Genomic DNA, 28,000 nt, shown 5'->3' with positions numbered 1-28,000 from the left:
CCTTTTAGCCACCCTCGCACACCCACACCCACACACACACACTCTGTAGAACACTTACACTCGCGCATTTAACTAACAACAAAAACAATTTGAAAACAATTTTTCGAGTTTCGAGAGAAACGTGTGGCCCTGTGCGGTCGTGGCCTACATGCTTATGGCTCAGCTCCCGGCCTGAAAACAGGGCGTGGCAGCTCCTGGCAATTTGTAGCATTTCATTTGTAGCATTTCTATGCTTCCCCTCCCCACTGCCAAGCTGCACAAACAAAAGGTGCATGCAGCAAAGTTCTAACTGCATCGACAGCCATTGTGATTTATAAAGTGTCATGAACTCCAAAATAGATAAAAAGAAGAATTTTGGCATTGTCTATTTGGAAAGTTCAGAGGGTTATCCAACTTAGGAGGTGTGTTGATCGTAGCAGAAGTCAATGATTTGGTTTCATGGTATTTTAATAATTGGTTGGGTTTTTGAAGTAGTTTCTAAAGAAACTATTCGGTTACTTAATAGTTTAAAATACTTTAGATCATATTTAAAACACAGCAAACATCTTTGACCTTTTGGCAGCAGTTTCTTATCCATCAACGAAACCAAAAAAAAAGGAAAAAGAGTACATACATGAATTAATCAAATAACCACAACAGAAACAAAGGCTTCCGAAAACTAAGGGAACTGAACGATTCCACTGAGAGGAACAAAGCGAAATTGCAATTTCAGTGAGTGCACGCGTCCTGCCTGTCACTGTGCCAGTGTGTCATTGTGTCAGTTTGTCACTCTGCCAGTTCGTCAGTGTGCCAGTAGTGCCAGTAGTACAATACCTTTGTGTCCGCGTGTGTCCGTGTTAGTAAAAGCGAACTCTGTGTGGTAAAGGTCAGAACTCATATATGAAAATGTCGTGCCCCAACCAAGAAGCAATGTCAACAAAAGCTGCTGTCACCATAGACGACGAAGGCAAGGCCTCGTCAAAATATCCATCAGCCTTTTTGGCCACTGACTCGGGATCGATTTCGGCTAGATGCTCCAATCTAAGGGCTAGTCCCGCCACCATAGCCATGGCTATCCTGGTGGCCATCGTCTTGTGCAGCGGCAGTTTCGGTTTCGCCGACGGCCTCAAGTGCCACATGTGCGGCCAGTACAACGAGGGCGTGGGCTCCATTACGCCATGCACCAACTACACCAAGGACATTGCCCATCTCTACCTGAAGGAGTGCACCAAGAAGAGCGAGAAGTACTGCGTGGTGAGTCTTCATATTCTCGAAAAGTTTTATCGAAAAAGTTCGAACTTCAATCTTTGATTTATAGTCTTACCTCCGAGTCCAACAAATATTCCTCACATTCCATAAATCAAATAAACTTTTTATATTTTAGTGACACCCAACTAAATCGTCTATCAAATAAAATGTTTATCAAAACTATCGTTTATTTATTTTGTTTTTATTCCCCCGCTAATATTATTGAATAATTCCTCTTGACATTTTCTCCCCTGCTCCCTACTGGTATCTACTATTGTCCTTCCAATCGATCTGAAATGGAAACGTTGCATTCATTTATTTATAGACTCATTCATTTTGGTTCATTGCTACTCATTGTTGTCATTGTCCGGAAAAGTAAAAAGGCAAACCAAGAGCAAACGGCGATAGCTGCTGCTCCTTGCCTGGCTTCCTTTTCGTTCTCCATTGATGACTTCTTGAGTTGATGTTTCCATTTTATTGTTTTTCGCCTGTACTCATATTGAATGTGTGTGTGTCTCTGTTTGTTTTATCTCCTTATTGGCCAAGTATATGTATTTATATTGTTTTCGAAGTAAAGTCGTTGGCAGTTCTGCTGTTGTCACATTTTTGTTTTCAGTATCATTTCAGAAAAAAATACAAAAAATAGAGATAAATAGGTTTTAAAAACCAAGTAAATCATCTGCTTCAGTTGTGATAGTTTTTGGCTCTCAGGAAAGTAATAGTATAAGAGCTGAAAATAAAAAAATATATAAATCTTAATAGGAATTAAGCTTTTGATATGTGCCATCTCTCTTAATGAGTTTGTTAAGTTTTGAAAACTAAGAACTCATTTTCCTTGAGTGTTCGTTACGTATACGCACTGTTTTCCAATTTGCGGAGTTGGGCTCAAGTGCTTACATCAGTTTTGCGAAATCACGCAACTGTCTCTTTACCTCATCCTCCTTCTCCTACTTTGAGTCCACCCCCTCCTTCTATGCATCGTGCACCCATCCGGGGAGCAAGGTAAACTAATGCCAACCGCCTGGCTGGCAATTTCAATTAGTTCTGCGGTCGGCGAGCGGTTTGCCTTGCATCGCCCGTCGACGATCTCTGACAAGCGGCACGTGTCCCCGCCTTTAGTACTTGCCTTGATTGTGGGCGTGGCAGCCCAATTGTGCGCATAAATTGCGGCATATTGTATGCACTCCTCCAGTATCCTCCAGTGTGTGCCAGAGTGGGTGAGGCAGTCTGTGTGTGTTTGTATGTGCGGAGCACTTAACGAATTGCAGCGGCAGCAGGGACTGGAGCCAGGTCCTGGATCCCCCAGCAGATAGAGCTGGCTGGTTGTTTGCGCTTTGGTAATCATTAAATATTTAACACCTACTTGCCATGCACAGCTGCCAACTGACTGCCGATTGCAGCCCCATCTTCCCCGGATTTCGCCCCAAAAACGGAGGCCCATAAATTGTTATTTTCTGCGGCGCTCGATGCTAACACGTCCCGCTCATTTCAACGGGTCCGCCCACTCCAGGTCGCATCTACCACCCCTTGGGCATAATTTAGTTTCCCAAACGGTTTTTCCCAGGTTTCGTTTGAACTCGACATTTTACTGACTTTTAGTTGAAATTAAAGGAAATAAGAAAAACGATTTTTTCCCACATAAGTAGTTGTGGAAAAACGAGTTAAATATCCTTACTTTTTTGCGGGTTGTTCACTGTCACTACGCCATTAAATTTGATTTCCTCAGCTCCCAGTATTGCACAAAAAGCGAGTTTTTTTTTCAAGCGGCCGACAAATTGCATTTAATTGCAATTGGCAGCTCAATGCAGCAACAAAATGATATCAAATTTATGGCAACATTCCCCCAAAGTGTAGGGGAAAATATTTCATATTTTAATACGCATTTAATGTATTATATTTTAATTTAATAGTATCCCATTATAATTATTTATGAGCACAATTTGGCATATTTACGCATTTTTTCTTTCCAAGTCAGCCACATTAGTAGATTAATATTTATTGTGATTTTAAATAGATGGTTATTAATTGTCAGTTTTTATGGAAAAGTCAACAAAAAATGAAGTAACATAGGATTTAAAATGTCAGGATTTACTTGTTGTTATTTGAAAAAAGAATAAAATTGAATGTGCATGTTTAATAAAGGTATTCTATGTTTATTTATGCATTCCCTAACTCATATTTTAATTTATTCAAGGATTTGAATATTGAAAGAGGCGGAAGAACTACTCGTAACAAAAAAAAAAGAAAGAATATTTTGTGTTCCATTTTAATTGGGAAATGGAAAAAAATCGATTTTTGATCCATCCTTTTTCTCCGAAACGCTGCCCAAATGTCACAACCAATAACCAAGGGAAGGGCCAGCTATCTGAAGGCCTGGGCAATGTAGCTGAAAATGATGAGGAAAAACACACAAAGGCAGACAATACTTGACAGCGTTTTACCCGCCATGTCTCAAGTATTTCTATTTAGCTTTCATCTTTCCTTTTTGGCGCCTTTCTGATAATTGCCATTCATTTTGTTATTAACAGCTTCACAGACACTTAATTAGCCTCATAATTTATGCCAAGCCGCAAAAGTAAAGAGCCCCAGGAATGCCGAGATGGTGCTGCTGATGTTGTTGACGATGATGATAATGATAATGATGCTGTTTGTGCCATGTCCTCCAGTGGCCAGAACCCGAAAAGTGGTCAGGAAAAGAAAAATATGTTGCAACACCGAAAGCGAAGAAAAAAAAGACAAGAAACTTTTGTTTAAATATTAACCAGCGGCATAAATTCTGTACTTTGGCCGTACCTTGGACCTCTCCACTCGACTCGACTCCGACTCCTTGGATCTTGGCCATAAAAGTTGAAGTGCTTTCGCCACAGTTGCCGGCGTTGTTTTTGCGGTTGTTGTCTTGACTGCTTGACCTGATGTCGTCTTGTTTCGGCCAAGTAGTTGGTGTTTTTGTTGATTATTTACTTTATGTTTCATGTTTGTTGGGATGGTGAGGTCCTGGACTACCGAAAACAAGTTACTCGTCCTGGCGCCGTCTGCCGGGCCTCGTCTTCTTATATATATTTATGAGTTAAATTTATATTCAAATTAGTTGGGCCACCCGTTTTGGGTGGCCGGCGCGTTGAATGCATAATTCATAATTTCAATAATAAGTTCCAGAGAAGCAAAAACCCCTCATTCACACACATAATCTACATCTTGCCCTCGCCTTGAAGGGAAGGGCCTGGCAAACCATCCACACAATGGAGGTCTATTGTTTAAGGGGGTCGGTTCAGGCTCGTTAACAAATACTGACTGCATGTATGCATGACAGTGTATATTTAACCCTTGACCTCATGGAGAACAAAAAAGGAAGTTGAATACAAGCGAAATGTGAGAGATAGAGGCGTCCCCGCGCCTAGCCACCAAATTAATTTCTTAGTTTTTGTTATTTCGAACAAAAACATAAACGATTCATTGGTTTTTAACAAAAAAAAAACAAACTAGGCTAAACAAAAAATTCTCAAGTGTAGAATACTGCCAGGATATTGCAGTATCAATTCTCAGTTAGGCTGCAAAAAGGCATAAACAAGGTCCTTTTGTTGTTTTTGAGGCTACGTGCCTGCTGGAAGTAACAGCAAAAGCCCAAATGGCGAAAAACAAACACGAATATGGGGCCAAGTCCGTCCGGCCACGCCCCTTCAACTGTGGCAAGAGAATACCCGGAAAAACGGAATGCAAATATTTTGTCTTCATTTTGGCTGTCGTACACTCCTCCTGGCCGGCGTTGTTGTTGCAATTAGGTGTGTTTACACTGCGCCCCGGACAAACACGCCCCCAAAATCACTTAAAACTTGGCATTTTGCCTTCATTAATATATGTAATGTTTCCCAAAGTTGCACAATTTAATGGTGTTTCTATGTTCGTGTAATACATTTAACTGATTAAATTTATAATTAACTGTAAAAATTATGAAGATTATTGTTTCCTGTAAGATCAATTATGGTATCATCTTCATCTGTCTCAGGTACTTGGCCTCTGGGGCTTGGAAAATTGCAATGCTTTTCGTAGAAACGTAAAACCATTTGAGGGATTTCCGAATAAGCTATTTCTGCCGAAACTATTTGCAACTCGTCCATATCCTTGAACTTGATCAGGAATGATATTTCTCCGTGGTCATTGAAACCCTGAACTATGTATTGGGCTTTAAAGTCCAAATTGAAGGGATTGTCTGTAACCAGCTGTGGGTCGAGCTTGAGTCGCTTGGCCTTGTTTTTGTAATAGGCATTCAGCTGCTGTCCGATCTGCAGACTGCGTTTTCTTTCAAAGGCATTTATAAGCGCTTCACAATTTAAATTGGAAGCCCTTTCCCAGGTGTTGTCCTTATCAGGAAAGTTCTCCCAGTGAACTCGGTACTCCAGCTGGTCTTGCAAGTTGATTCTCCTACCGACTACCTTATCGACCACATACTCCTCACCGTCGTCTGATATGTCCTCCGATGAATCCTTGTCGGTCGACATTTTGTATAATTATAAAATATATTTTTTTCTAAATTCACGTTAGAAGTTTGTCTAAGCTCTGATAAAAGTTGAATAATACTTTTCACTTCGATTTATGACGTTTCTTCGTTAAAGTCAGTATAGCCTACTCAGTTTAATATAAGTGGAAATCCTGCCGCCTTAGATTATCATAAATTGTGGCAACAAATTCATTTAATATGCCCAAGATGAAAAAGTTAACAAAAAGTTGTCCCAGTCTTAATATCTACAGCTTAGGCAAACGATATTAATAAAAGCCAATCCAATATAAGGAATTGAATAAAATTGTTTGCCCGGAAATCTATTAAAGATCCTCGGATGCCAAGAAAGTCCTCCTAGACAACAATAACAGCGGTGGGCTACCCGAAGGCAAAACTGCGGAAAAATATCGTAAAAAATTATGCGTAAACTTGGCGAACAAGTTTGAGATACTCGTGCAACGAACTTTTCTGAGGTTTGTGCTCGGGTATCATGATGTTTAATGAAGAAAAACTTGTATTTTAAAGGCGCAACTTTCTGAGGCATCAAAATCGATGATGGATCACTAGACATGAAATTTTAGTATCCGTATTTTATAAAGGTAACTTAAAACTTGATGGCTTTTCCGAGCCAAGTAGTCTTTAAGACTGCATTTGATTGAGGAAGGAAAGGTGTCTGTCAAACGCAGGACTCCATTTTTTTATATCTTGAGCAAAGCTGCCACGTAACTTGTATTAAATCGACAAAGTTTTATTGGCCGAAATTAAAAGCTCGATTATGCGTGTTGACGTGGGCCAGATTTGGTGGATTGGGTGACTTTTTAGGAGCCGGGATTTACATGGCAATGCGGCGGCAATCAAAGTGTGCAGTGAGTGTTACGTGAACGGAATAAATCAGCAGTTCACGACTGGAGCGGATGGAAATTTGGAGGCGATGGTGGTCTGGAGTGTAAGGGAAAAGTCAATGCAAATACATAATAAAATGTTCGGAGACCTCAAGTGCACCCGTCCAGAGGTCCAGAGAAGTGGAAGGGGGCTGGGTGTAATAAAGCCATAAAGGGGGGCTGGCAATTTCCGTGGGGCGAGTTGTGAAATCAGCGCCAATCGTGGCAAGCGGAAGCGGAAGAGTGGAAGCAAGGATAAAAGTCGAAGTGACTGCCTAGGCCATCATTTCCGGCAGCCATTGATTGGTACGACAAATGGTTGTGGAAGGGAGTTAGTAAGTAGTCCTGCCCAGGGTGCTTGCCTGGGTAAATTCAATGTAATTGATAAGGCGGCAGATAGGCGGCAATGACTGGAGTCCTTCTTCCACACACGTAAATTCAAAGACTTTAAGCAAACATACTGGCACACACTGGCATACCAAAATATCCTTCCCCCTTGCCCCAGCCCCCTACCATATAGAGGCACTCAATTAAGAAAACAATGGCGGCTCAGTTTGTGCGGCAATTGAGTTTTTTGCCATCTGCTTTAGTCTTCTTTGTTTTGATTTCGGCTTTTGGGAAAGAGTCCTCTGATTACCCCTTCCCTTATGGGCCACTAAGACGCTTAGTCTTGCCACGAGCCCATTTTAGTTCTTGCCGGTTTTCGTATTTGACTAGACCCGAGGAAACCACCAACGTTATCCTTTGCCTTGCCTTTCAACCAACTCCCAGGCATGCTCGCGTTTGCTTTATCTCGTCCTCATTAGCCGTTGTCTTTGCGGCAAGTTGGCTGTCATTTTTTGTCGAGTGAGTAGTTTCTTTGTCCTTTCTTTGGAACGGTATCTAGTTTTATTTGATCATCGTAATAATTAATGTATGTTGGTTTTTCACCGTATTATGGTCGTAATGGCAGAACATTATACCATGCTCACATAAGTAGGCAATAGTTTTTTAATGCGAGTTTTTACGACAAAAGTTATGAAAGTTTGCCAATTAAATATAAAAATAGTATTATGTATAACTCTGACGTATAGTAAAAAATGTAAAAATTGCAATTTCCTGTCTCTGATTGTTTCAATTTGGTGATTAAGTATTTAAGGGTTTTCTCCCTGGCCGAGTTCCATTAACAGCTCCCACATGCTGCACAAAAACTTTTTCAACACCAAGAACAATAATTCATTTATTTCTGCCACACACTCACAACCAACACACTATGTTCACACAAAACACTCACACTCCAGCCATCCAGGATAAATGTTTTTTTTGGTACTCCCAGTTGGGCTGGCAACTATCTGTTGGCTCTGTCGGTCTTCGCTATACAGTTTGAGGCATTGTAAGCGATTTAAAATGTTGTGCCGCACACACCCAGAAAATATGGCAACTGGCAGTTGGCACATGGGAGTAGTGTCGACCGACCGACCTCCATGGCCGAAAAGTTGTTGTTGTGCATATAAATGATTTTGATAACGCGCACTGACATTTTGTGACTTCATTATTCTAAAATTCAAATTATTCTGAACGAACAATGGAATTTTGCGAACACAAACAGAAAAACATCCAAACAGAAACCAAGCAACAAAATGAAATGAAAAAGTGGGTCAGACTGTGGCTGACAATAAGTTTTATTAGCTCTCTAGACGCCCGAATGTATGTATATATGTGCCATGTGCGATATTTGGGCACGTTACGTATACGCCGGGTATGCAAATCTGACAACTCCACTATCCCACTCCCCCTATCTGTGTGGCCTGTCAAATAAAGAATGTTGTGCTACTGACGAACCGCTGTGCTGCGTTGATAAAGGTCCTCGAGGCCCCGGGATTCCACAGACTGGATTAAGTAATGCGACTGGTTCCCGTCAAAGCCACTTTCCCAGTTCATTGCGCCGTTGCCGCATAATTTATGACTCGAAATTTATATCATTTCTTTTGAGACAGACAATTGCCAAGACACTAATAAAATTTATTTCTTGTATATAACTTATGAAGGGCAATATGGCGCGAAAACTTAATGAAAAATGGTTGCCCTGCAGAGTCTCAACTGAAACGTGTTTCGGACTGGATGCTTTTGGAAAAAGCCTTCTGGGCAAGCAGCTGTGACCAACTAATAACCAGGGGGCGTGGCTAAACGTGCACGAAAAAACTTTTTACATAATTTTTCTCCACTCATTTCTTGCTCTTCGTTTGTGAGGGTGCCATGGTGTGTGTGTCCACAACATCCACTGAAATTTTTATAAAGCTGATGCTAAGCTTACGGACCAAAGCCAAAACGGAAATCCTTAGTTTCCTTATGACAACGACATCCTGGCACAAACCAAAAAAATGTCAGCGAAAAAAAAGGACGAAAAAAAAAAAGACAGAAACCGAAAACACTGCGAAACTTTCGCCAAGCGGGAAAGCTGCGGAGAGAAAGTGGCAAATTTTTTATTAGATTTCGCTGCTGCAGTCACTTAAAGCGTCGGATAGCAGTCGCGTCTCAACTTGCCCTTGGCAAATTGTTCGTTTCCGTTGAAAGCTTTCACACTTTTTGTACGGAAACGATGGCATATTGGGCATCGATATCGCATCTCGGGTTATTAATTGACAAGCCTCTTACTGGCTAAAGGACTGCATTCCGTTCTCGATTCCCAACAGCCATTTATATTAATCAAGTGAAAAGTCAAAATGAAAATTTCCGACACCATCAATCAAGTTCTGGTTGCTGCCAGGCAAACTTTAAAACTTTTTTTTTCCCAAAACCAAACAATATGCGAATATAGTGGTGTTGCATCCTCGGGGAGTGAAAATCAAAATGTTTACTGAAACTCAGTTTTCAGAAAAGTTATCAATAAGCAAACAACAGCCAGAGAAACCGAAGGGATAAATCAAACTATGAGGCTATGAAACATGTGTGTTAAAGCGAGGCATTAAATACACTATCTTAAAATGTCAAAATTATAATGTATAATTTGAAAAAATCATTTTTTGAAAAATATCTAAAAATCGTTTAAAGAAACATACGTTTATTTTATTTAAAAACTTTTCAATATTAACTGGAAAGGGAATACAAAGGAATATGAAATTTCTTGATGAAACTTTTATTACAAAACAAAACTCCACCTTGGACGCCCTGCTGCCCTTTTGTCTGGTTTAAGCCCAGTGTTGGTCTCAAAACAATTTCGTGTATTTTACCCAAGTGAATAATGTAATTTGGTTTAACTTTGAAACTGTGACAAGTTGCGAAATTTCATAACATCGATATAAATTTCTCCGTCTTTTCCTTGAGTTTTTTTTATCAACGTCCGTCTATCTGGGGCATGTGGGCCGCAAACGAAGCCATCGACGTTGTAAGTCATTTCAAATAAAGGCCACATGGTGGTCGGAGAATATGGCCCTTATCCCATAATAAAACCCATAAAAAGGATCTGTGAAAATGGGAAATTCTGTTGCAGTTTTTATGTGGCCATCTCTCTGTCGCATTGCAATTTGGGGGCATTGTCTTTCCATCTGGGGCTCTGTGGTTCATTAGGCGTAATGGCGGTGAAAGTTTCCTTTTTATGGCAACGGCTACTTGAGAGTGAGTCGTCTTCATTGCAGCCTGTCAGGGCCATAGCCATTAATATTAATCATACTAAAGTTGCTTAACTTATTCAAAAAGTCATTCCCACAACTGTAAACTATGATTACTACACTTCTTCCACGAAGGAATTTAAAGTTGGGTTTTTCAAGCAAAGGTCTTCTTGTTATCCTAATGCGATTTCTAGGGTCAGTTCACCTGGGATACGTCCGACTGAGTTGGGTCAGGTCATTTGTATTCTTGACATAAACTCACTAAAGTGAAAAAAAACATTTAATCTAAAATGCAAATTATTTTATAAGTGACTTGCAAAGACCAAGGGTTTCCATCGTTTTATTTTAGTTCTTAATGTTTATTCCTATTTTTGCTTTACCTGAATAGAAAATCTCCTTGTATTGACAAAATCGATTTGAATGGATAGTCTACATGCAGCTCAGGAGGATTAAACCCCTTTCCAACATTTAACCCACTAACAACCAGACGATAGGCAGCAGTGCATGACAGGAGTGCGAAACCACTCGGAAATGTTGGAAACTTTCAAAAGGCATACCATTTTACCAGCGCTTGGGTGCACTTGCACTCCCAGATTGGCGAACATATTTAGATTCGACAAAAATAAACACTAAACTTTCCAGGAATCCTCATTTAAACTATGACCCAAACTAGAGGAAAATTTTTACTGATTTTGGTAACTTTTTTGAGGAAAACTTGACTTAAAACTACAAAGTTGTATCTGAGATGAGTTACTGGCTTAGGTGTTGTCTGCTTTCGCATAATTCTTAAAGTCCTTTCATCGCATCCCGATCTTGTAGCTCTCGGGAGGCCTTTCAACAAAACGACGACATACTTTGCACATGCTTGTGAATGACATTTTGGCATATTTTCGCATTTTATACGCCTGGCCCAGTTTGTTCTGGTCTTGGCTTTAAGGAAACAGCTGCCAACGGCGTTTCGCATTCATTCCGAGAAAATTTTGAGGGATGAGAAAGGAGAGCTGATAGTTGGCGGATAAAGGGGATAATGGAGGTGGGCAAGGAGGTCGAGGGATGGCTGTGGTTGTTGGCCGGCTTTTGAATTGTGGGCCAGAATTTCAACTATGTGTTTGACTGGCCAACAGCCCCATCACTTGGCCCGGCTGGGCGAAAGGCTGCATGCGGCATCGCACGTGTGCTGATGAGTGGCTCTGGCAGTTGCCGGATGGGTCTGGTGTATGGTGTCTGAGGCCTGGGAACTGGAAACTAGAGTCTGGGATCTGGTGTTTGGTCTATCTGCTATCTGCTGGATATCTGTGTGTTTGCCTTTTCAGCGACTGATGCTGATATGAAGCCCTACTATACTCACACTTGCAGGGAACAATCAAAGTCATGTTGACGTTCAATTTAGCCGCTGTTGATTTGTGTCGTAGGAATTTTCTGTTTTCTGCTTCTGCTTTGTTTTCTTACCTTTTGTTTTTGGTTTTTTGTGGCTCTGTTTCGGCTTTTTTCTCCCCATTCTGACCTCGTTCGTGACCCCCCTGTCCAGTTACGCAACTAGAGTATGTTTTTACAGTTTTTGTTGCGAGGTCGCCTTTCCTCCAGCCCCGCTTCATTCCGGGCAGGAGCAAAAAAAAAATTGTTTATCCGTGATTTATGGCGCGGAATTTGTGCTTACGTGGCAACTGCACCGGCGGCAACTCCTCATCCTCCTCCGCCTCTTAGTCAGTCTCCTCCTCACCTGGCACCAAAGCACTTTAGCCCGTCGTCATGTCAGATCTGCTAATGCCTTCAGCCGTAAGTCTGTGAGAAATTTCCGGACGGAGCTTTGTTCCCCTGATCATCTGTTACGGCTAAGCTTTTCATTTCATTGCCCACTTGGCGTTTTCCGGGAATTCATCCATCATCCCTCCAAGTGGGGATTTGTACTTTTGGACAAACATTTTTCAAATAATTTAAACACAAAGTATTATTGTTTTAAATATTTTCACGACCGCAAATTAATTAAATTATTTAGTTGAACTCTTTGAAAGCCAATTTCATTATTTTAGCAAAATAGTTTTGATGTCACAGGGTGATAGAATAAATGTAAAAACAATATTGTTACATTCTGTTCAACTTTCTGTGTGAGTCGCAAACTAAATTAATTTATTCCACAAACGCGCTGATATTACAAACCAATTCATTTTCTAGTGGATTGCCTTTCTAATACGCCAGTTAACTGCAAAAGGAAAACATTCCACGGTTTTATTTATGCAGTCGATAGGATTTATGGACTGACGCCGAACCAGCGATTATCATATTTCATTGTTTGGCCAAATAGCAGGCACAAATGTTTATGGCCAGGCCAACTGGAATCATTTATCAGCTGCAAGCCAAAGCCACTTAATGGCAGTGGCTGACACGCCCTTTCGCCTCCTTTTCTCCCGTTTAGAATGAAAAGTCAAACCGCAGAAAACGCCCAAGATTTCAGCATATAAAACAGAGCATTATCTGCAGGCGGTAACAGCTAATGCAGGATTTTCGGCAAAGGGCGGCAGTGGTTGGAGTTGGAGGAGCTAGGCGGAGACCCCATAAGTATCCCCTTCATAAATCTGGGCAAAGCACATTAAAATATTTCAAAGATTTGGGCAACGCCGAGCTAAGCGGCTGAGGCTGCATTTGAAATAAAAACGCTGAGCCGGCTGCCTGGCAATGGAAAAATGTAAAAGAAATACACAAGATAATAGAAATGCAATGCTCTGGAAAAAAACTGAGGGGGGCTCACAAAAAAAACAGCAGACGCCAGCAAGGAAAAAACGAAACTGGGTAACTCACCCAAAAATGTGGGGGAACTGGTTGGAAAAATTCAGGAAACTACATTTCGTCCTTATAAAAGGAAAATAGCGAGAATAACTTTGCTGGGAGTGCATGAACTATGCATTCCAATGTTTCGTTTACAAAATGGAATCATTTAGGGAATCAAGGAGTGTTTTAGACTCAAGTGAGGACCCTTACTTTTAAAAATTAAAGTAAGAGAAGTCTATAAATGCATACAAGTTTGTTCTACCCACTATATGGTATGCTATCATTTTCATTTGTAAATTATTTATGCTCTCACACAAACATTTAGAGGCGCATTATTTGAATGGCGGCTGTGGCAACAATGGCGTCGTGTGTGCCTCTGACTCTGACTCTGCCTCTGGCATTGCTTTGGCAATTGCAACAAGAATAATTGACGGCATTTCAGGGCCCAGCCACATTCAAAATATCTGGTTACAGTGACAGCTCATTAAATCAACTGCCATATAGTACTTTGTGGTTTCAGGCTGATTTGTTCACTACTTGCAACGCTCACTGTACCCTGTATGTGAATGGAAATTTGCGACATGCATATGGAATTTAGAATCGCTTAAGTGTCAACTGCCTGGCAGTATTTTGAGCACCATATCGTTTGTCTTTTTTTGCCTGGAGGCCCTTTGAAACGCAGAATAACTTGGTTATCCCATGGAGAATTTTGCACGTATCCGACCAAGTTTATGACAACGGCGTGAGTGTGGGCTGGCACCTAAGCAGTATGCAGCATAAATTGTGCAAATTACAATAAATTGCCACATTCAAGAGCTTGAGTGTATGCGAATAATAATGCCATAAAATGTTACCGTTTTATGGCCATGACATGGAAACGACGAACGTGGCAAGATCCAGAATGTCTGATGAGAAGAAACCGCCATCCTGATGACGACTTTCGATGCAGATGCATTGCGGATGCGGTTTTGAATGGTATTAACAAAGCCAAGAAACCTACCTGGCCATATAAGCCGACTAATTGCGGCTTCTGGTTGGCAAATCTTGGAAACAGCTTGTGCTTGTGGCATGTTAGTTGGCTTTGATTCTGCCCACATAGGATTAAATAGCATTTCTTTTCACTAGAATGTTTCAAAGATCCTGTTTCTACTTATTACGTCCTAATCCATTTGATATACATGGGGATTTATTTGTCCTAATGATGAACCTTTTAGGAGTAGGAAGATGAATCTCTTAAGGCACGTAATTAATGATCAAGCAGATGGCAGTTCAGAGCATTTTATAGAGGCCATTTTTTACAGGCATTCATATTTCTGGTTAATGAAAAAATTTATGCAAGGTTAATTAATTTTAACGAGCCTGCAGCAGCAGAAGCAACAGCAGAAGCACCAGCCGAAGCTGGTCCTGGAGAAGCAAGGACTTTCGCTCCGCCTCGCAGCATGGCTGACAAACGACAAGCAATAACAGCAACAATATGAAGTAATAAAAATGCGGCGAACAAATGCTTGTATATAGTAATTACCAAGTGGTTTTCCATGTTTCAGCCGACCTTGTGCCCAGACCAGTTAATGGTGGGGACAAAAATAATATATATATATTGTAGCAAAGGAAAACAGGCGAAAAAGAGGGAAAAGCCCAAACAAAAATGGTTGCCAGCTGGAGTTGAAAATTTGATGTCATAAATCACACACGTAAATTGTGACACTCGTTAATTTTAACGCTCGAATGTCACTCTCCTGGCACTTAAATGTGTTTGCCGAGTTCGGCACCCGCTGTGAAAAGGGCCTGGCATTTGTCAAAGGATCCGCTTTAAATGTGCGTTTCCAGCTAATCTGTGACAATTTAAACTTTTTTAATCGACCCAATTAAACACGAAAACCAAACAAAACAAATATGTGTTGCTGATATAGTATTAAATTGCAGTTTTACCTCTATTCTCGGTTCTGGGAATCACGAAAACCAGACCTAAATTAATTAGCAGCAAAAGAGTGGCGTAAAAGTTCAACTTCCAACCCTTTTTCGGTGGCCCACAGCTAAAAAGTTTTCACCCCAAATGAAAAGTGTAGGTTATGCAACCCACAAAAAAAACTATAAATAACGAAGTACCTGCAAGTATCTCACGAAATTTCATTAAAACGTTTTCTTGCAAAATAACAAAACAACAAAAATTGTCGTGAAAGTTTCGCAAAGAAGCAAAACCTCTGACACCAAAAAAAAACCACAACGTCTGTATGGAGTTTTCTGTAGTTGCGCCGTTCTACTTGAAAAGTTAAGAAGGGCATCTGACGTGACCCAAAAAGGTTGTCGACATTTATTAATTTCTTGGGAAAGCTGTTGGACTCCCGAAATGAACACTTTAATTTCATTTAATGCAATGCAGCAACAATCAATCAGCCACTCCCTCAAGTCGAAGTATATAGAAGGAATCTCTTAGGCTCCTGCAACCTTTGTCCCATGTGGTGATTGATGGGCTAATTGATTGATTGATTCGATATATGTCTGTTACCCAGGGGTGTGATAATGCCCATTTAAAGTCTATATTTGTATTGTGCCTATGCAAATGTGATGGAAATGTTTTTCCTGTTTATGCTTTGCATGAGAAATGATGCGAGATGTGCAAACACACCGAGCTGATGATTGCGCGGCTCTTATATAACTAACTAATAACAATTTACAAATATTTCGCTAGTTATTCAATAAAGCAAACAGACATAAATAATTGCACATGCATTGGCACTGCAATTTTATGGAAAATAGACATGGATTGGCATAAAAACCAATATTGACAATGAAAATATGTTTTTCTGTAAAATTTACTGATGGTCACTGATGGCATGAATTTACTGTCTAATCCCCAATTAAAGCATCATTGTTTTCTATTTGAAACGCACATATTGATATTGTGCTATTTTTGTGGTGCAACCCTTTCAATAGAATCCCCTCAACCCTTTCCTTGCAATTTACATGCAAATCAGGTAAGCCAGTGTAAAGTCCTATGGCTTGAACCGGAGTTATGTGTTTAATACAGCAATTAAAAAACAATTAGGTCCCATAAATCTGTTTGAAATTTAAATGGTGTGTATTTTAAGCTCAATCCTTGTGAGCTGGGTTCACATGTCGTATACGCAATACGCAAGCTTTCCTATTTTCTCGGCATACTTTGCGGCGTTCCGTAAGTAATTAATTACCGGTTTCTCCTCGTTCCGCACCCGGAATTCATGTGGAAAAACGTTTCCATCCCCTGTGCCGCATAAACACCGACATTAATCAAGTTTCGTTGCAAATTAATTTGCCAAAGGTTTCTTCTTTTCGGTTTCGGCTTCGGCTTCGGCCAAGGCGTGCTTGTCTTGCCGTCTGTGCAGTAGCCATTCGATAAATTAGCAGCCATAAATTAGATGTCCCAATACACACACAAACACACACATTAAGGCCGGAGCTCATAAACCTTAAGGCTTGCCGTAATTGTCAACGTGATCAGTGCGTCAACAGCCCGTCGAAATTAGCACAATCGAATCGAATCAAAGCCAATCGCAGATCATTTACACTCGACCAGTTTCCAAGAATCAGTTTGCCAGCTGGCTCGAAGCCAGTCTGCTGCCTACTGGGGCGTTTCACTGGGTAGGTGGGTGGGTGTGGAGAGCTGGTGGAGGTCACCCGCCGTCATTTATCAAATTTAATTACAGTAGGTGCCATAGCTGGGTCCTGACTTGCTCAAGTCGCGTGCCCTGCCTTCGCCGGCTGCTGGCTGGCCAATTCGCTGAACTTTTGGCAAGGCTCGAAATTAACGCAAATTAATGCAAGCAAAGTTTGTCGTTTTTGCTCACGTAGGCAAACTTGGCGACGTGAAGTTTATGGAGCTAAATGTGCTTATTGAATTCGTACATGGCTATCTATGAATATTTTACTTTCATTTTGTCTTTTTCTTTGTGGTTATTCAATGAGCATTTTCCAACTATTTTACTAATGAATTCTAAGAAAAAGCCAAGAAGAAAGAAATGTTTCTATGAATTAAAGAGTGTTCTGTAAGTTAAACTAAATCATTTGACCCTGGCTTAAGGACACCCCGTTTGATAGCTACTATGTCTTATTTTGAACCCATTTTAAAACAAAAAAATCTTCCTACATCCATTGCGAGAAGGGCACTCCATGCATCCTGACGCTGTCGTTTTTTGGTGTCAATTACATGTTGACATGCCAACAGCTGTCCTTTCATGTGGGGCTTTTATGTAGCCATTGCGAATATATGGCATATAGTTCACAAGACCACTACATATCTTGACTTTTAAATCGAGAAATAAGAGTATTTCCATGCATTATTATTGCACAAGACAAGGAAATTAAACATGATTTGAAATTTTAAAAGCATTGTCATGTAACAAATATGTGTATCCATCGAATCCGCATACCAATCTATAATAGTTTAAACAGGATATGCGGAGGCATATTTATTTATCCTATCTCTGTCTTATGCCGTTTAGTTTTTATCGCCTGCACAAGTATTGGCTTCCTGCAGCACCAGCGTGTGTATATTTAACACTACAGTTGCATCTGCCCATTGCAGTTGCCATTGCAGCTGCCATTGTTTGCTGAAAGCTTTCAAGTATCGAATGGAACATAATGGGCCTAACGATAAGTGTGTCGGACAGTCGCAGCTTTGCACACGCCTTGTCGTCGTAAATAACTGACAATACATCCGGCTTCCGGTTGTCGGTCGATGCTGACCATTATGTGTTTCAAAACAAAAAGCAAAAAAAATTGAAGTGCATTTGTAGTTGTATGTTAGTTTCTATCGGTAAAAACAGATTTGTTTCTCTTGGATTCAGCATTTTGGCCAAATGTCAGGCTGAACTTATGGCCTGACACACAAATTGGGTTTTCGAGCCTAATCGAACTGGGCCCAAAGAAATTTGCATTTAAGATTATCTCAGGTTTACCCCTTAGGATGGATTTTCAAGTCTTCATTTTAAAGAATTCTTACTTAAAACTGAACAATACCTTATGTAAAAGTTTATTTTTCTCCGTGTAGTTTTAAATTCTTTTTCTCAAGCTGTTTTTTATTCTCAAGAATCGACACCGGTGCTTGTGGCACGTTTGTATTGCAAACTCATCAACATTTGCCCTTTTCGTCTATGTGGCAGAAACGATGTGGGTCAACTGCTCTCACTTGGCCAAAAGGTGAACCTGACAATGATGAGGGCAATCTCATGCAACCAATTGAATATTAGCCAAGATGGGGGCGTCATCTTTTGAGTTGGGCCCGGCCTCGGCGATGTGACATTTGGATGGACCCATTTGAACTTTTACTGGAAATAATTTCATCTTGTCAGGCTTATCTATAATGGCTCCATTAAATTATATATTCCACTTCTTAGCCTCTCACCATTTTTATTGCCTTTGTCTTTATTATATTTAGGCAAAAAACAAATTTTTCCCGTCAATTGGGTAATTGAGCTCGAAGTCATAAAAATTTTGATGAGGCTGCATATTTCCTTAAACAGTGGCTTTATATTTTATGATTATTATATGTAGGCTAAATAATATGCAAGGTCATAAAAAATTATATTTTAAAACTGTAGGCTTTATACTCTTATCTAATAGAAATTTGATGGCCCCTATATTAAAAGCTATTTCATGTCCAACTGCCAAAATTCTTGAGAAGAGTCAGCGGCCTTGTATTATTTTTAAATGATAGTCCTTGCAAATGATTAAGCCAGTTTATTTAATTACGTATACGACGCATGGTCACACATAGATGCCAAAGGCAATTACCTTTCATTAGAACTGGGTATAAATACACATATTTTTGGTGGATGAGTCGTTTTACATAAAATTCATGACCTGTCTGACAATACCCTCTGCAAGGGTATAATTATTAAAGTAGTGGTGTGCTTGAGTATTTCTTTCCATGTCTTTTCGTTTATAGTTCTCGACGTATATAGTTTCTTGTCTGCTAGTATGCCAAACTACCAGGCAACATTTTCAGAGCTCTCCTATTTTAGACAGGGGCTGTAGAGAGTTATGGAGATGGGGGATTTACACTGAGCCGTTGCTGAAAGCTGATGCCGGAGTGGCAGAGTGCATCGTTCGCTCTTAGAGGAAAATCAAATTTCAGACATTTTAACATTTTTTTTGTTGCTGGCCGGATTTTTTGAGGTCTCAAAGCCAGCATTGATGAAATTGCATTTTGATAATGGAGCGGCACCAGCAGAAGCCAGCACCCAGCATCCACCAGCCACTAGCTACCAGCCAGAAGGCAAGGATGCACACCGAATATCGTAGAGTAAGTTTCTGTGCTCATTCAATGTGGCAACTGAAGCGAGAGCTCAAGGCTCAGCCAGGATGGGATGGAAAAGGATTGCTTTGCGCCTGTCACAACACCTGGGCACAATTCGGCTTTAATAATTGAAGGGCAATGCTGAGCAAAATGCATATGAGGCTCAGTCGTTTTGTGTCCCAAAACTTTTTGAGAGTACTTTTCGATTTTGCAGAACAAAAACTGTCTCATTGCACTTTTTCTCGACACTGGTCCTTTTCGCACCGAACATTTGGGAAGCGTTTTGTGTATCCGCCTCATTGGGTTCCTTTGCATATTCGCTTGACTGAACGCAGAGGCATTTCTCACTTTCTATCATTATTCTCGTGAAATTTCATTAAGAAATTGAATTAAAGAGATTTTCGCCATCAACATTTTCAAACACATAAAAGCTTGAATTATTCATTTGTTGGCGACATCGGGGCACATCCGTTTGAAATTATTTTAATGTCGATGCCCCTGGCTATTTGATAAGTCACGATTCTGTAATTAATGTTGCAACTGTGGCGCCTCTAAAAATGTTTGAGTGGATTTCACAATCGAGTTCGTGACCCGATTCGCTGATGATTTTCGGGACGGAATGGCAGGGGGCTGTTTGCTGAAAGGATTTATTGAGATTGCGGAATAAATGTCAAGACGGGCAGCCATAGATTAAATAAGGCATTTAGTAGACGTACTGCTCATTTGCAATTCAGAATCCATTAAGTGGTTTCTTGTCATCGTCAAATTATATTTGAAATATATTGCTCTCTTTCATCTTGAGTCCAACAAATTGAGTTATTTGGTTGCAAAAAAATTGTGCATCATTCCAGTGGATGCATGGGCATTAACATGCATTAGTAGATTCCACCATTCTGCCATTGAGGACACAAGCACTCACATACAGGGCTCACACATGATTTGAGGCAAATCATCATCTTCCTCCGTAAGATTAAGATGCCAACGTCGTGCCCTCTGCCATCTGCCGTCTCGAACACTTGAAATTTTCATAAATGGCTTAAGGACGTTGCCGAGATGATGGGAATGCAGCCTGAGACCTGTCGGTGCTTCCACACACACATGTACCCAGTTCAACGCTGCCATTGCCACTGATGACGTTGTGGCTCGCTTCCTGCCCCATCAGCCTTCTTTTTCAACGTTTGCGCATCTATTTCCATTTTCCGTTTTCTACGAAAGGGTATTTGAGAATATTGATAACATCCTTTAAAAGAAGTTATAATTCGTAAAGCAAATTTTTATGTAAAATAGTAAAACTTCATAGTAAAATAATCTGTAATTATTCATCTAAGTATTACCATTATATTAATTCTATTTCTGATATTCTCTTATCAATTTCTGAGATCCAAAGAGTCGCCTCAATTGCATGCTTTCAGGGTATCTTAGATATAATTTTTTGCCCTTTTTTTGTAATGGCAGTACATCTCCTGTCATTACCACTTTTTACTCGCTTTTTGCAAGTTGCGTCTTTTAGTTTTTAGAGGTTCTTCCTTTTTTGCCTCATTTTTGCTGTCACTCGCATGCAAAATTGAAATCATCAACGTCGTCATCATTTGCCGTCTGCCTGAGTTGGTTGGTTGGCCTTAGAGGGCTAGGGCTTCGTTTGCTTGTTCAAATCACAACTAAGCAGAGATGATATAACTGGCTTAAGTGAAAGTAGCACAGATACAGCAAAAACAACAACTGCAAGGGCTGTAACTTTCCCCCAGAACTGGCTTAAACTCGGCTCCTTGTCTGTCTCAAGATTATTGCTCTGCTCAACGGTTTTCGTGTTTTCCTTTGGTCCAACTTTTGCCCTAACAACCAAATAACATGCCGAGCTGCATTTTGCTCGACGTGCTCTACAGACCATAACCACGCCCACTGCCTCCTGGGCCGCTCCATCCCGGCCTGGCCATTTTTTGTTCGCATTTCTTTTTTAAACTAGGCCAAATGCATAAATCTTTGGCTGCTGGCTGCCGGCTGCATCTGCAAGTGAGTTACTGAAGATAGTAATATGAAATGCCTGGCTTGAGGAACGGCAAGGAAATTAAGTTTTCTTCCATTTCTGTGGTAAATCAGTTGATTGCATAAGAAATGATGGAGATTTCGTTTTTATTTGTGGGTCTCAGCAACGCCCACATCAAAAATTCAAAATAGCTTCCACATAATCATGGGGCTGGCAGCCTACAAGACGTGTGGCTGTTCCCAGTGATTATCCCCACATTATCTATATTAGCCACATTACTTAGCCCCCATCCAGGCCAGCACCCAAAGACACAGCAAACGCACTTTGTGGCATCGCATAATATAATGAGCTTACCCTTGTGCCACCCTTAACTGGGCTAATACGGCTACTTACACAAGGAAAAACCTCTAGTTTGCACAAAATCAAAGGATATATATTATAAAAAGTGGTTTATCGCTAAATACAAATTGTATTTAAGTAGGAAGTTGTATTTTCAAAACCTATTACCTTTTCTCCCAGTGTAACAAAGCACACATATGGAGCACAAATTATGCACAAAACATGCCAGAGGAAGGCAGAGTGTGCTCGTTTGGATGCCACACATTCGTATATGTATTGTATTTACAATATGCTAGGTGTCATCTCATTTTAATAGGACTGAAATGGGGCTAATAAATGGGCCAAAGTGCAGAGATGAGGGTCTATAAAGGCGGTCACTATCACCGGACCTGTTACATAAACAATGAGCTGCCAATGTGCTGTGGCCGGGCTGCTGGCAACTGCAGATGTCATGGAATTGCAGCAACGAATGGCCGATAAGCACGCCAAGTCGTTAAGTGCTGCGGAATGGCTTAGCCGGGTTCTGGACTCGGATTGTTGCACATTGTCTGCCCTGGCGCTTCGCCACCTCGCGGCGCAATCGATTAAGCGGTTTAAGTGCCCCATAAGCTGCCTCGGCTGACTGCTTTCCGCACCAAGGATGATGCCTGATGCACAGGCAAAAAACAAATATTATGTGGTGTCAATAAAAAGAATGCATTTAAAACAATTACTACCTGAGGATAATGGCTATAATAAAAAATCAGAAAATGTGAAATCAGAATTTAAATACTTGTATTTATAGTCCCCAATTTTTATCGGTGTCCTTGTATTCTTATAGCCTCCTGCTATTGCGAACACGTGTTTTGTAATGCCTATCCCGGGGCGTACAAACTCAGCTAGTGGGTCGTGGCGCTAGGTGGCAGGATGCAGGTTGCTAGTTGCAGGTGCATTGTTGCAGGTCTGCGGCCAAAGTATAATACGCTCACACGTTGCACATACCGGGGTAATTATTGAACATGTTTATTATTTGCTTAATGGACCGCAAAGCTCTGGAGCGCCTCTGAAATGGGTTGCCTACTTAGGGGCGCCTCGTTTTTCAATTTACTTGCGAGTTTAAAAGAGATTTACAATGGGGATGATCCTTGAACATTTTATGGCCAAGCTGCAGGACCCCCTGACTATCTCTGTCATCTGTGTGTGTTTAGTGTCCCTTTGCTTATGTTGTCGTAAACTTTAATGTCGGCCATATGTAAAAAGCAGCTTGTGCAGTGGCTGTTGCAAGTATATTACGAAGTCGTTGTACGATGTGTTTTATGTTTATTTATCGTAGCCGGGCGTCCTGGGAGACCTCATCGTTGAACTCACGAAACCGTCGTTAAAAGAGCATCAAAAGTGGTTTAGACTACAATACACAAACGCCCCAAATGGCTGTGGGCATGTGTGAGTGAAATATATAATTCTTTTAAGGAATCACCTAGACTTCAAAGGAGCAGGTTTTTGGCAACTTTGGCTTTGGCTATTTTAGGGTTTGATTAAAATCTGCGTGGGTCAGCGGTACAGCTCCGGAGATAACATACTTATGACCTACTTACCAAGATAAGCACTCATATTGACCAAGTTTACTGCCAACATCTCTCGACCTTTGGCCCAGAAAGTTGTTTTGTTTCTTGGGGTTTTTTAATCCTCTTTCGCAATCCGAATTACGGTCGTAAAATTTTTATGTTTTCTCCCAGAAACGTTTTTGTATATTTTTGTTAGCTTTTTCTTCATTTTTTGCCTAGTAAAATTACCTTACTTTCACTTTAGTAACATTATCCTTTAGCATAAAATAAACCTGTTTTTAATAATTAGCACTAATTAATTTTTTAATGAAGAGTATTTTTAAAATGTAGCCTTTTTGCTTTTGTTATAAATATTCGCATAACGAGTATTAAATAAACAGAAAAATGAAAACATATTTTATATTTATACACATTTGGTCAGCATTCCAATATGAAATAAATATCTTATTGACATTGCATATGGAGTTGGACTTGGTTAAATCAGAATTATTTAAATGTGTATCGAAATACCTCAATTAAAATGCATTTATTCTGCTCTTATTTATAGAAATATGTAAGCGAGCTCTCGACCGTGCGCGACTGTGCTACCGAATGCGTGGAAAAAGGTAAGTGGGCTGGTTTATTTTAGCCAACAAATTTAATCAAGTTAGCAACACAGAGTTCATATTTTATGAACAATAGATACATATATAGTTTTTTATAATTTACGACCACATATTCAATGTTATTTTCCTATCTAATTGATTGTTTTGACCTCAAATAATTATAATGTATTGCTCTGATTATTTGATTAGAAATCTGGGAGACACAAACATATTGCTGCACCGAGGACGGTTGTAATTCCGGCACCCAGATGGCCTATTCCGTGATCCTGTTGACTCTGCCAATTCTCTCAATGGCCTGGCCAACTGTTCTTGATCTATGGAATGCGCGGCGTTAATTGATTATATAAAAAATTTAATTTAATTTCACCATCTTTAATGATTTTGTTTTATATATTCTATTTTGTTGAGTTTATTGTTTGGAAAACAAATGTAAAGATTTCGACGGTTAATATTTGTTTCTAGCTTACCAAAAAAAAATCAAACCAAAATTCTGTGAACGGGACCTAATCAAACTAAAAAAGAGATAAAATTTTCAACTTGATCCTATTAGTGTGAGATTTTTAATATCACGCGATTATGAATTATATGTGTTTCTCGTTAATATTTTGAGGCTTGGTATTTCTGACTGTCTTCCCAAATATAACAATGAAAAACCAAAGAATATACCTTAAAAAATATAAGGATAAGGATGTGAGAACATCCAAAAGGTAAACTATTTCATATTCACATCCGAAAACATTTGCAATGCCAAATTACTACTTAAATCGTGTTAAAAAAGAGAGATATAAATAAAATTAAAATTAAAGAATAAACAATGAAAATGTAACATGTAAGATTATGCCAGCTGTCACAAGTACATAAGAAATCGCAGTCATAATATGAATTATATGAATATCACTGAATTCGTGTTGAATGCATTTCATAATCATACTAAGTACACCTAAGGTTTAAAAGCAAACGTAGAAATAAATTACACCTGAGCAAAATTCCAGCAAAGCTTGAAAAAAATAAGTTGTCAGGAGAAGTAGACGTTTTCTTATAATTTCCATCAAAATATATCCACGAATATTACGCAAATGTCAAAGTCACAGTGAGATTATTTTGGGGTCTGTGATTTTGCACTTTGAAACAGTAATATTTTTTGGAAATCTATCAATTATTTATTGACATCCTTAAGACAACCGCTAATTAGTGTTTATAATATAATGAGCAAAGGTTAATTAACTGGAAAAATAAGTAAATGTTTATTGAATACACATGTGAACGTAGCTTTAAGGTGATACGGATTACTATAATAGAAACGAACACTAGCGAAAATCGAAAAAATTTTCACACCACTGCTCATGAAATTCTAAATTAAATATTAAAATTAATACAAAGTAACATTGATATCAATTGATATTCACGAAACAAAATACTTGTAGTGCAGATAAAACAATTCGGCATAAAGTAGGTAAAGAAAACAAAAAATAAACAAAACGAACGAAGAATAATTAATAGAATTATCGAGAGTTTAGTGATCCCAAGGAATTACCATGAAAGTTCTTAACGATTTTCTTATAGAGCACTTACGCGATTCCATTTTTAATTATTTACAATAATAATATTTTAAATGATAAATACTTATAAACATATATAAAACACACGATGCATACAAAATATATACAGAATCTAGTAACTAGGTTAAGGGCTTTCACTATATTAAAGCTAAAAACCATGTGAAATATGAAAAAAAAACAAAACAAAAAAAACAAAAAAAACGTGAAACGATTAAACATAAAAATAAAAGTTAAATGTTAGTTCCTCGATACCAAAGCAGCTTGCGAATTCGTATTTAATGCTCACAGTCAAATAATTTGCATATGATTAAAGTTTCCACTTAATAAAATGAGTATACCGCATTATCGTTTAATTATATTATGAAAAAATCCCTCTGACATTTTGCCAATTAATGTGTCAACTATTCTGCCTACTTTGGCCACATTTAATGCAATTATTTAATTTGTCACTCTCATGCAAAAATGCTACAAAACAGCGAATAAATTACAATTGAAATTACAACTCTAATAATAATTGTATGTATATGGTATATGTAATATGGTATATGGTATATGTATTTCCAATAAAATTTTAATTTAAATTTTAGTAATAAACTTCAATAAACCAAAAGCAAAAAAGAAACCAATTTAGTTTTCCTCCCAGTTGCCAACACAATTGAATTAATGAGCGCCATTGCTCAAGGGCCATTCCTCAGAGCCAACTAGAACGAAGTGCCTCTGACAAACTGGAGCAAAAAAGAGTAATGGCCAAGTTAAGCCTTGCCCGAGAAATATTTCGGAGTTCAACAGGGCAATAAATATTTGTCTCCCCGGGAGTCTATTGCTCAAATTGAGCACTTTTTTGGGCTTTAGGCGATCACTAAAAAAAATATTCTGTGAAATGCATAGCTACATTTCATGAAACTATTAATTTTTCAACTCCCACAACGAATATCTGGACATCAGACTTTAAAATTATTTCTGTTAAGCGGTTTTTCAATATTTAAATTCAGCTCAGCTATTTTTGGTCAACCTAAAATAGGAAAAATATATGTGGGAAAAAGCGAGAGAGTTGTGCTAATGTTTGTGGGCTGCAACATTCGGTAATCCGGATAAGCCACGCATTTTACATATCGTTGTGACAAACATAAAATGTTTTTCTGCCATCGAGGGGGTCGCTTTTTTGAAGGCCAACAGTGCGGTAGCCAAGGGGACGAGCTTAGGGCCAAGCTTAACAAACAATTTCGCGATGTAACAATGGACGTTTTGTGTCAGCAAAGGATTTGCTGCAATTACGCGACGCAGCGGGTGAAAAAAGAGCCAGCTTTAAATATAAAAAATTATTCAGCGTCGGCGATGTCAAAGGGATTAATCCAGCACCAGAATAGCGCTTCCAAATTTCCAACTAAAATTGGAATGCGCTTGATTAAAAGGCCGGCCTCCATTAGCGACTAACCAACAACTGCTCATTCGAGCATTATCCTTTGAAGTTCGCATATTTCCCAGCAGGACCCGAGCCAGAGTCAAAGCAATAAAATCGTTTCAAGGATTTTTGGCCGCAGCTGTCTAAGGCATTTCGTTACGGCTCATCAGGCTGGCAGGATATAAGATCCGGTGTCAGTGGCATCGGAATCCACTTTAGCATCATTCGCATCCTCGAGCTTCACTCAAGACGTTTCCTCTTCGATTGCAGTTTTCTTCGAATGTCTGCGCCACGTCCATTTCATTAAGTTGACTTCAAGAGACTGGTCTATCTAAGTGAGTATTCCCCAATTCCTCTTAAAAGTTACTTACACTAAAATGTGTGAATGGCTATCAATGGCCTCAACTTATCCTATTATGATTTTACTTTTCTTTATGATTTCGACGTTTAAGTTAGAATAATGGATTAAATCAAGTGAATATTTAATTTATATAACTCTGATTTCAAATTCCTTGTAAGCTTCTTAAAGACCAAACACATATCTTGCAAGTAATGTCTGCTGTAAATATTTGTTAATTCATTTTATGCTTCAACGCATCTGAAAATGAAATAATGTTGACAATTTTTGCAAACAAAATCAGAGCAGAGAACAAAAGCCAGCAGCCAGCACACCCACACAGAATTAATTTATGACACTTTGTGTGCTGGGCAAACAAAAACAAACCCAGCACAAACACTGTCACACATGGACAGGATCCGGACGGGGATCCGGACACCAGAAGGCATCATTTTTGGGGGGCGTGTTTGCCTGCAGAAGCTCTCTTCTGCTTTCTTTGTCCTTGAGGGCAACATAATAAATGCCAGGTTCGAAACGGACCAAGTCAAGCCGAACAAAATTAAACCAATTGCAAGCGGACCCTGGCTTCTGCCAAAGAAAACAAAACCATAATGAATCCTTCTGCTGCCAAGAGCTTGTTGACCAAAAAATGCAACTCGAATATAGGGTTTAAGTTTCTCTGCAGCTGATGTGAAATATCAGAGCTAGCATTTTTTCTCCGACTTGGATCTGTCGACACATCTGAGCTGCGACGACACATGAAATGGGAACCTGGCCAGTGCCAATGAAAGCCATCTAATTATGAATGACCCAAGGATATGGAAAATTTGATACGGCGACCAGGAAAACTTTAGGCGTTTTTCGATTCGGTTTTCCGACTAATGAGAAAACTTCGGCGATGAGAAGTTAGATGGCCAAAGGCCTTTAAAGTTGCTTATTATTAGGGGTTTTATTATTGAAGGTTTTGAAAATAAATTATTAAACGGAGACTTATCGGAAA

The 28,000-nt window shown here is 39.5% G+C and overlaps 2 protein-coding genes and 1 long non-coding RNA gene across 3 annotated transcripts; 2 read left to right on the top strand and 1 right to left on the bottom strand.

Moving 5' to 3' along the window:
- The first annotated feature begins 801 nt into the window (after nt 1–801).
- LOC108120319 (uncharacterized) lies at nt 802–24,039 on the top strand. The gene is made up of 3 exons (XM_017233935.3): nt 802–1,233; nt 23,645–23,702; nt 23,892–24,039. Exons 1-3 carry the CDS (start codon nt 880–882, stop codon nt 24,035–24,037), a joined length of 558 nt encoding a protein of 185 aa, XP_017089424.2. The 5' UTR covers nt 802–879; the 3' UTR covers nt 24,038–24,039.
- Nucleotides 3,266–4,559, top strand: LOC138926677 (uncharacterized). Its single transcript, XR_011443291.1, has 3 exons — nt 3,266–3,369; nt 3,422–3,682; nt 3,756–4,559. It is a non-coding gene; the product is annotated as an uncharacterized lncRNA (long non-coding RNA).
- Nucleotides 5,046–5,821, bottom strand: HP1e (Heterochromatin Protein 1e). The gene has a single exon (XM_043212314.2). The coding sequence runs from the start codon at nt 5,721–5,723 to the stop codon at nt 5,160–5,162; it is 564 nt and encodes a 187-aa protein (XP_043068249.1). The 5' UTR covers nt 5,724–5,821; the 3' UTR covers nt 5,046–5,159.
- Nucleotides 24,040–28,000: the final 3,961 nt, after the last annotated feature.

The sequence above is a fragment of the Drosophila bipectinata genome, chromosome 3R (genome assembly GCF_030179905.1).
Source record: "Drosophila bipectinata strain 14024-0381.07 chromosome 3R, DbipHiC1v2, whole genome shotgun sequence".
NCBI lineage: Eukaryota > Metazoa > Arthropoda > Insecta > Diptera > Drosophilidae > Drosophila > Drosophila bipectinata.
The sequence above is the reverse complement of the archived record's forward strand: the minus strand, read 5'-3'. Positions and strand labels throughout refer to the sequence as shown.

What these genes read in the sequence shown, in the direction of transcription:
- LOC108120319 (XM_017233935.3), top strand. Translation starts at nt 880, where the DNA reads ATGAAAATGTCGTGCCCCAACCAAGAAGCAATGTCAACAAAAGCTGCT. An exon ending in AGAGCGAGAAGTACTGCGTG is followed by an intron (nt 1,234 to 23,644) that starts GTGAGTCTTCAT and finishes TCTTATTTATAG; the next exon opens with AAATATGTAAGCGAGCTCTC. An exon ending in TACCGAATGCGTGGAAAAAG is followed by an intron (nt 23,703 to 23,891) that starts GTAAGTGGGCTG and finishes TTATTTGATTAG; the next exon opens with AAATCTGGGAGACACAAACA.
- HP1e (XM_043212314.2), bottom strand. Translation starts at nt 5,723, where the DNA reads ATGTCGACCGACAAGGATTCATCGGAGGACATATCAGACGACGGTGAG.